Source organism: Ochotona princeps, chromosome 16 (genome assembly GCF_030435755.1).
Source record: "Ochotona princeps isolate mOchPri1 chromosome 16, mOchPri1.hap1, whole genome shotgun sequence".
NCBI lineage: Eukaryota > Metazoa > Chordata > Mammalia > Lagomorpha > Ochotonidae > Ochotona > Ochotona princeps.
The window spans coordinates 55,643,362-55,652,321 of record NC_080847.1 but is presented as its reverse complement, the minus strand read 5'-3'; the positions used below and the strand labels follow the sequence as shown (position 1 = coordinate 55,652,321).

At 59.8% G+C, this 8,960-nt stretch overlaps 1 protein-coding gene across 1 annotated transcript; it reads left to right on the top strand.

The window, feature by feature from the left end:
- The first annotated feature begins 3,581 nt into the window (after positions 1-3,581).
- Positions 3,582-7,310, top strand: LOC101523394 (kallikrein-9). The gene is made up of 5 exons (XM_012930350.2): positions 3,582-3,624; positions 3,728-3,884; positions 5,421-5,686; positions 6,780-6,916; positions 7,158-7,310. The coding sequence occupies exons 1-5, from the start codon at positions 3,582-3,584 to the stop codon at positions 7,308-7,310; spliced, it is 756 nt and encodes a 251-aa protein (XP_012785804.1).
- Positions 7,311-8,960: the final 1,650 nt, after the last annotated feature.

The window sequence follows — 8,960 nt, the reverse complement described above, 5'->3', positions numbered from 1 at the left end:
CTCCTCCCTCAAACCCAGGGGTCCAGCCCAGCCCCTCCTCCCTCACACCCAGGGCTCCAGCCCAGACCCTCCTCCCTCACACCCAGGGGGCCAGCCCGGACCCTCCTCCCTCACACCCAGGGGTCCAGCCCCTCCTCCCTCACACCCAGGGGTCCAGCCCAGACCCTCCTCCCTCACACCCAGGGTTCCAGAACAGCCCTCCTCCCTCACACCCAGGGCTCCAGCCCAGACCCTCCTCCCTCACACACAGGGGTCCAGCCCAGACCCTCCTCCCTCACACCCAGGGCTCCAGCCCAGACCCTCCTCCCTCACACCCAGGGCTCCAGCCCAGACCCTCCTCCCTCACACCCAGGGGTTCGTCTCTGCTGGACTGTGGAGACCTTCAGAGGTGTCTGTGATCTTGAGTAGAGTTGATCCCACAGGATCCTACATCCAGCTGCTGCCCACCCTGCCCCATCCACACGCCCAGGAAATGTCAAGGAAGCATGTCAGCTGAGTGTGGCATGCCAGGGTCACAGGCAGAGGAGGCGAGACACTGCGGACACCTGAGTCATGTGCGAAGGCAAATCATTGCTCCTTTGACTCTACCGTGTTGACTGGGCTGTGCCTTGTACCACCAGGGCCTGGAGGTGATGCTGGCCAAGCCTTACCGTCAAGGAGCTGCTAGTCATTCAGGTCCTGTCATTCAGGTCTCCACTCCAAAGCCACTTCCTCCAGGAAGCCTTCCTGGATTGCTCCAGCTACATAGGCAGGTCTCTCCTTGCTCACCAAACTCATTACTCAGTTTTTTTTAAAGATTTATTTTTATTTTTATTTTTATTTTTGTTGGAAAATCAGACACACAAAGAGGAGGAGAGACAGAAAGGAAGATCTTCCATCCGTTAATTCACTCCCCAAGTGACCCCAGCAGCTGGAGCTGCGCTGATCCAAAGCCAGGAGCTCAGAGCCTCTTCTGGGTCTCCCACTCTAGTGTAGGGTCCTAAGGCTTTGGACTGTCCCAGACCAAATGCAGGGAGCTGGATGGGAAGCAGGGCTGCCAGGATTAGAATCAACGCCGATATGGGATTCTGGCGTGTGCAAGGCGAGGGTTTTAGCCAATAGGCTACTGTGCCAGGCCCAGTTTTTTGGTTCTTGATGTCCCCCTCCCCTGGAAAGATTTATTTATTTATTCTAAAAGCATGGAGAGAGAGAGAGAGAGAGAAAGCTTCCATCCACTGGCCACAACAGCCAGGGCTGGGCCAACCCAAGCCTGGGAGCCTGGAGCAGAGCCAGGTCTCCCAAGCGGGCGCAGGGGTCCAAACACACGGGCCAGGCTGCTGCCTTCCCAGGGGCATTAGCAGGGGCCAGCATCAGAAGTAGAGCAGTGCTCACAGAGGAGGACTTGTGCACTGGGACTTCGTTTGTACCTGCCACAGCGCATCCGAGAGTGGCCGAGCGAGAGGCTGATGAAGGCTGGGCGTGGAGATCGCAGGTGGTGCTCCAAGGGAGTCCACGACAAGTGGGAGCCCACTGGGCCAAAAAAGGCTATCCCCTTGCTTGAACTGCCTGTTGACTGCCTGCGGGAGGCAGACCCTGAGAAGGCGAGGTGGTACCATGCACGAGTGCCTAACAAAACACCGATATAGCCAAAAGAGGTTGCTCTTGGAAAGCTCTCTTGAGGCCAGCACCATGGCGTAGCACGCCAAGCCTCTGCCTGAGTGTGGGTGCCGGTTCAAGTCCTGGCTCCTCCATTTCCCATCCAGCTCCCTGCTTGTGTCCTGGAAAAGCAGCCTAGGATGGCCCCATAGCTTGGGACCCTGCTTCGATTGGGAGACTTTAGGCTTCAGATCAGCTCAGCTCTGGCCGTCGTGGCCACTTGGGGAATGAACCAGCAGATTGAAGGTCTCTGTCTCTCCTTCTCTCTGTTTTATCTGACTTTCCAATAAAAATTAACAAACAAACACATGTAGAAAAAAATATCTCTTTTAAGAGAGAGAGATTTATTTGTTTGAAAGATAGAATTATAAAAAGAGAGAAAGATCTTCCACAGAGCAACAACAGAATTAGAAACCTGGAAAACCACCCACGCAGGTGCAAGGCCCAAGCACTAGAGCCGGCCTCGCCAGCTTTTCCAGGCCTCGTTAGCACTCATGTACAGATGGCTCTTTGCACACGGTGGGTCTCCAAGACATCCCTGCCTGGAGCGAGAGGGAGGCGCTGTGGCCATGGGCGTATTTCTGAGCCCTCTCCTCCAGGTCAGACTGCTGGCCCGCTGAATTCCCTGCGCCGCTCCCTCGTGACCCTGTTGGTTTTCGTTGAGTGACCTAAGATACACCTAACCGTCGGTAACATGGCAATCTGGACACAGTCCAGTCCCAGGGTCTGAGCTCTGAGCCGGGTGAGCTGGCATCCAGCTTGAGAAGCATCTCTGTGGGCAGCCGGAAGTTGAAGGGGGGCTCTGCGTGCTGGGCAAAGAGGGACTCTCCCTGGGGAAATCAGAAAAGGCTACCTGGAGGAGGGAGCTCTTAGGTTGGGATGAGTCAATCCACCAGGAAAAGAATGCTATGGAGAAAGACATTCACTCATTCAATTAGCATCCTGGAACCGGCTGATGCAGGCAGCAGCAAGGTGACTCAGGGCTGGACCCAGGCTCAGAGGGGGCTGACCAAGGCTCAGAGGGGGCTGACCCAGGCTCAGAGGGGGCTGGACGCAGGCTCAGAGGGGGCTGGACGCAGGCTCAGGGGGAGCTGCCCACTCAATGAGAGGGAGAGCTTGGGGGGTCATGAACCCTTGGGTGGATGGGAGAAGCCAGGAGCCAAAGTTCTCAGGACCTGGCAGGGACCAGACATTGTTAAGGCAAGAGGGGAAGGCATGCTTGGAGCCAGGCAGGTGTGCACCTGTGTTCCTGGAGTGGCAGGGCTGCAGGAAGGGGCAGGTTGTGACAAGAGCGGGTTAATCCACATGGGACCAGATTCCTCAGCCTTCTCCTTGTCGGGAGGGACCCAAAGCCCTGGGGCAGGTGCACACTGGGTGTGGCTTCCTTCAGGGTGTCTACCTCTAGCATCTCTTCCCCCCACACCCTGGGTCCTTGGAGACCTTCCTGTGGGTGTCCTCCCCGCCCTTCCCCTGCTCACAGCTGCCCATGCCTGCCACCTTCCCTCCAAATCCACCTGCTTTCTCCCACCCTGACCTGCTCTGGGAGGTTGATCCCACAGGATCTTCCTCTCACTCCTCCTCCTCCAGACCCCACAAGTCATGAATGGAGACAGCCCACGCTGAGGGCACCAGAGGGAGGCCCCCATAGCCTGTCAACACCCCAGCCCTGCCCCCATCCCGCCCATGTAATCAAGCGAGCCAGTTCATCCCCACAGGGACTCCTCCGTATGGGGACAGGGTCTCCCTGCACCCACCTCTCCTCCTGCTGAGGCCCCTGTCACCATCACCCCTGGGGCTTCCCCTGCCCCTCCCCCGAGCCCGGGACATTTCCCAAGCCTGACTAATGGCAGGGGGTGGCCCTGAGGAGGAGGAAGAACACGGCATGGGTTACCATAAAGGAGCTGGGGCCCCCAGCGCAGGCCCACAGAACCAGGTGCCTGAAGGTCATGAGGCTGGGATGCATCTGGGCTCTGCTCTCGCTCCTGACAGGTGAGACACCTGCCATCCATCCATCCCTCCCCCATGCCCTGTTTGTCCCCACTCTACCTTTCCCTGCCCTCTGACCCCTCTGCCTGTCCCTGTCTCACCCCAGGACACGGCTGGGCAGATACCCGTGCCATCGGGGCCGAGGAGTGTGGCCCCCACTCACAGCCCTGGCAGGCGGGACTCTTCTACCACACCCATCTCTTCTGCGGAGCAACCCTCATCAGCGACCGCTGGCTGCTCACAGCTGCCCACTGCCGCAAGCCGTGAGTGGCCACGAGGCCAGCCCCCCAGGGAGGAGGAGGCTGAGGGCCTGGAGTGTGGGATGGGATGGGATGGAGGAGGGACAGAGGGGCCTGGGGCAGGCAGGAACTTGGATACCTTAGAATTCCACAGCACAGCCTCCTGGTCCAACTCCAACACTGGAGAGACCCCAAGTGTCTGGTGCTGAATCAAAAGGTTCAAAATTGGCTCTTCATCCCAAGAAATACAGAATCAAGGGATTCTAAGACCCAAACTCCATGAGGTCTTACGGTTAACCCACAACAGCTTCCACGACTGTAGCCAGAGAGGTGGCAGGAAAAATCAGCTCTGCCCGTGGGCCAATTACACCAGCCCCGAGTTCAGGTTCAAGTGCTCTAGTGGACAGGCAAAAAGTAAAACAAACAAAAAGCAAACAGAAAATGAAGGTTTTGTTTGATATCTGCAGAACATGCTTTTAGCACGCACATGCTTCGAGGTGTTGATGGACGACAACCGCTCCTTTTCATGCTGAGCCCTGCCAATCGGACGGGCCTGGCATCACCCCTGTGGGCTGGCCACACCTGCAGGGTTCAGAGGCTGCCTTGCCCAGTACAGTTCCAAATCCTTGTCGAATACAGAGGGTAGAGCCCACAGGATGTGAAAACACCAGGACTGGCAAAATACTGGCTGCCGGAACCAAAAAGAGTTCTAGAAGCGTCTACCTTAAAAATGGATAGAATATGGCCAGTGGAATAGGCCAGATGTTTACAAGTCAGGACATCTTGAGTTCTGAAAAACCCAGAGTTTCAAACTATTGAAGTCCCAGTTTATTTGAATCAGAAAGGAACCTGATGGCCCTAGGATCTTACCTTCTTGGGGTTCTGTGGGATCCTGGAGTCAACATGAAGCAAGAGTCTTGGACATCCTCATCGCACAGGGTCGACCTTCCTACCTCCCGGGCCAAGCCAAGGATGCTGACCCAGGAGGCTGCGCAGGAACTGCCCATCATGCATTGCTCCACTGTGGGACCACTTATAACTCAGCTGAGCACCTCAGGCTGGAAGAACCCTGGGCAGATGTAGCCAGCGAGCTGAAGGGAAAACAGAGATGGAGAAATTCAAAGATCAAGCTAGGGTGGTGAGGCTGGGACAGAGATGCGAATCAAACCTTGTACTCCCCATGCCTGAGCGCACAGGTGAACTCCAATTTGGGGAGTTTCCATGTGACACCCCTCCACACACACACGCACACACACCAATCACTCCCACAGAAGCTGCCAGACCAGTGGGGGCAGGGTGTGGAGCTGCTGCTGAGTGGCAGGTGAGAATGCCAGGTGCCCACAAGGTTCCTGGGGACCAAGGTCACCAGCGAGACTCCAGGTGGGACAAGGAGGGAGTGCAAGCTTGCAGGGTAAGGCTCCTCAAGGGTTGTCAGGGTGAGGAACAAGCAAGCAGAGAGGGTGTGCTGAAAACCACACAGCACCCAGAGGCCTCCCAACACAGCACAAAGGGATGGGGGTTTGCCCCAGTATGACCTCCATCCAAGACCTGTCTCAGCAGGTACCTGTGGGTCCGGCTCGGGGAACACCACCTGTGGCGGTGGGAGGGTCCTGAGCAGCTCTTCCGGGTCACCAACTTCTTCCCCCACCCCGGCTTCAACAACGACCTGAGTGCCAATGACCACAATGACGACATCATGCTGATCCGCCTGCCCAGGCCGGCCCGCCTGAGCGCCGCCGTGCAGCCCCTTGGCCTCAGCCCGACCTGCGTGCGTCCCGGCACTCCGTGCCTCATCTCCGGCTGGGGAGCCGTGTCCAGCCCTAAGGGTACAGTACCCACATCCCAGTCCCTGCCCCTCTCATCTCTGCCTTTTGACCTCTGAGCCTCTTCCAGCTCTCCCCATGAATGTGGTTTTATCAAATCAAAGATGCTATCAGTTACGACACACCAGTATTTTTTTTTTAAGATTGATTTTTATTGAGAAGGCAGATGTCTAAAGAGAAGCAGAGTCAGAAAGATCTTCCATCCGCTGGTTCGCTCTACAAATGGCTGCAATGCCAGAGCTGAGCTGATCCACAGCCAGGAGCCAGGAGCATCCTCTGGGTCTCCCACCATGGGTGCAGGGGCCCAAGGACTCCAGCCATCCTCCAATGCCTTCCCAGGCCATGCTAGCCTGTTATGAACCAGTGACAATGCAGAACAAACAAGGCAACACCAGGCAACACTTCAGGATTCCGGAGGCCTCTCGGTGTGGACACACAAGGCCTTGGCGGTCGAGACAGAGCCAGCCAGCCCCTCCAGGAGGGTCCAGACCACAGGCTTCCCGCATCACCATTAGCTTCCCAAGGGGCTTGAGAGCAAAAGTTTGATTTGTTTGTTTGTTTCTGCTGATATCGCAAACCCTGGGAGATTTTACACAAAACCCAGGTTTCTAAATGTACCCTCCTCTCCCCCATACACACACACACACAAAAATCCAAATCCTTGGGTGACCATGGGCCAATGATAACAGCTGCTCCCCACACTGGCCCTGGTCTCCTGGCTGCAATCCTGTTGAGCCACCGTGCCCGTCTGCCCGCCCGTAGGCCACACAGCCACGTACACACCTGTCTATCCTAGGTGGGCTCTGTCTCAGAGTGGAATCCCACAACTCCGTCCCTACCATCTTCCCAGCGCCTCCCCTGGCCGCAGCTCTACCCCACCCCTCCCCAGCTCCCTGGCTCCCTCCTCCCTCACAACCTCTCTGCGCGCGTCTCTTCTGGATCCTTCTGTTTCCCTCCCCTTCTCTTCCTCCTATCCACCTGCCTGTCTCTTAGGGTCTTCCATGCGGGTTTCGGGTGGCGCCTGTTCTGGAAGGCTTGGTGGATGGACAGCCGAGGGCTGACAGGGTTGCTGTTGCTCCCTCCCCCTTCCCCACAGTGCGTTACCCCATGGCCCTGCAGTGCGCCAACATCAGAGTACTGGAGCCCAGACTCTGCCACTGGGCCTACCCTGGCCACATCTCAGCCAGCATGATCTGCGCGGGCCTCTGGGAAGGCGGCCGTGGCTCCTGCCAGGTGGGACCCTCTCCGGGCCTGGGGGGCGGGGAGAGCAGAGAAGGGACTCCAGACTTCCTGGAGTCAAAATGAATAGGGGGCTGGGACACGTGGCTGTTTAGGAGGGACTGGACACTAGGGGAGGAGGGGACTGAGAGAACAGGAGGTCCCGGGGGAGGGGGCGAGAGACCTGGGCTCCCGCGTGCGGGGCCTGGTGGGAGGAGGACATGACCTGACAGTCTCCGGCTTCTCCTGCGCACAGGGCGATTCCGGGGGCCCCCTGGTTTGCAATGGGACCCTGGCAGGAGTGGTGTCAGGGGGCGCCGAGCCCTGCTCCAGACCCCGGCGCCCTGCCGTATACACCAGCGTGTGCCACTACGAAGCTTGGATCCGAAAAACCATGGAGGACAACTGAGCCATCGCGCCGAGTACAGCCAGGAGAAGCGTGCTGTCCCCGCGGCGTAGGGGGCTCTGCTGGGCGCCCGCCGTCCACCTGCGTAGCCGCCCGCCCAGCACTCCTGGGACGACTTCCATCACGGCGCGGCCACGCCCCCGGAAGCAGGCAGGGCCACGCCTCTGTTCCCACGTGACCGCCGAGCGCCACCGCCCCCTGGGGCAGCTCGGCCCTGAGGCTCCGCCCCTAGGGACGGCTGACACCCACGAGCTCCGCCTCCTCCACGTCCACGGCCCCGCCTCCTCGGCAGAGGCCCCTCCCCTGGCTTGCAGGGCGCGTTGGCTCCGCCCACGCGGGGCTCGGGCGCCACCGTGCGGTCACAGCCCTGCGCGCGTTCCGGGTTTGAATTCTGGTGGGATCCGCACGGGAGAAGCTGCAGCAGGGTCCCCATCCCTGTGGAGGCTACGGATGATGTTACAATAAACGCGGGGAGCCGCGCCTCGTGTCTGCTTTCGCTGCGGGACCCAGGCGGGCTGGTGGCCCTGCAGATCCTAATCCGCCCTCCGGCAGCCAAGCTCCTCCCGCGCCCCGGGGCTGGTCCCGCCGCCCCCAGCGAGCAGGAAACCAGGTCACCGCGCCTCCCAAACCTGCCTTCCCAGATCCCACCTCTCAGGACCTGCCCGAAGGCTGAGAACGCCAAGACCCGCCCCCTCCGCTCCCAGGCCCCACCAGAGTCGGGCTCCAAGCCCTCCTCCCAAAAGGGCTTCATTTTTCAGCCCCCGGCTGTCCTCCCTCAGACACAAGAATCTGGGCCTCTAGTCCGGCCTCCCTCACACCCAGGGGTCCAGCCCAGCCCCTCCTCCCTCACACCCAGGGGTCCAACCCCTCCTCCCTCACACCCAGGGGTCCAGCCCCTCCTCCCTCACACCCAGGGGTCCAGCCCCTCCTCCCTCACACCCAGGGGTCCAGCCCCTCCTCCCTCACACCCAGGGGTCCAGCCCAGACCCTCCTCCCTCACACACAGGGGGGCCAGCCCCTCCTCCCTCACACCCAGGGGTCCAGCCCAGCCCTCCTCTCTCACACCCAGGGGTCCAGCCCAGACCCTCCTCCCTCACACCCAGGGGGCCAGCCCAGACCCTCCTCCCTCACACACAGGGGTCCAGCCCAGACCCTCCTCCCTCACACACAGGGGGTCCAGCCCCTCCTCCCTCACACCCAGGGGTCCAGCCCAGACCCTCCTCCCTCACACCCAGGGGGCCAGCCCCTCCTCCCTCACACCCAGGGCTCCAGCCCAGCCCTCCTCCCTCACACTCAGGGGTCTAGTCCAACCCCTTCTCTCTCAGATTTCCACATGCCCAGGATTTTGTGTTCTAGCAGCACCCACCACCCCACTCCATCCCCCCCACACACATACACCTGCCTCTCAGGTGTGGGAAGAGGCGGAGCAGGGGCGGGGTCCTGCAGTTAAAAGGCTGCAGCCTGGGTCCCTGGTGGCTGGAACAGAAGTGCTGGGGCCTCTCCTGGGAGTCCTTTGGTGCCCCGCCCCCCGGATCCTGGAAGGTGAGGTGCAGAGGTCCTCAGATAGCGGGCAGGGCCAGGGACCCAGCCTGCCCTCCACCCCAGGCACCAACTGCTCCCTTGGGATGGAGGAGCCCAGGCCCTCCAGCCTCT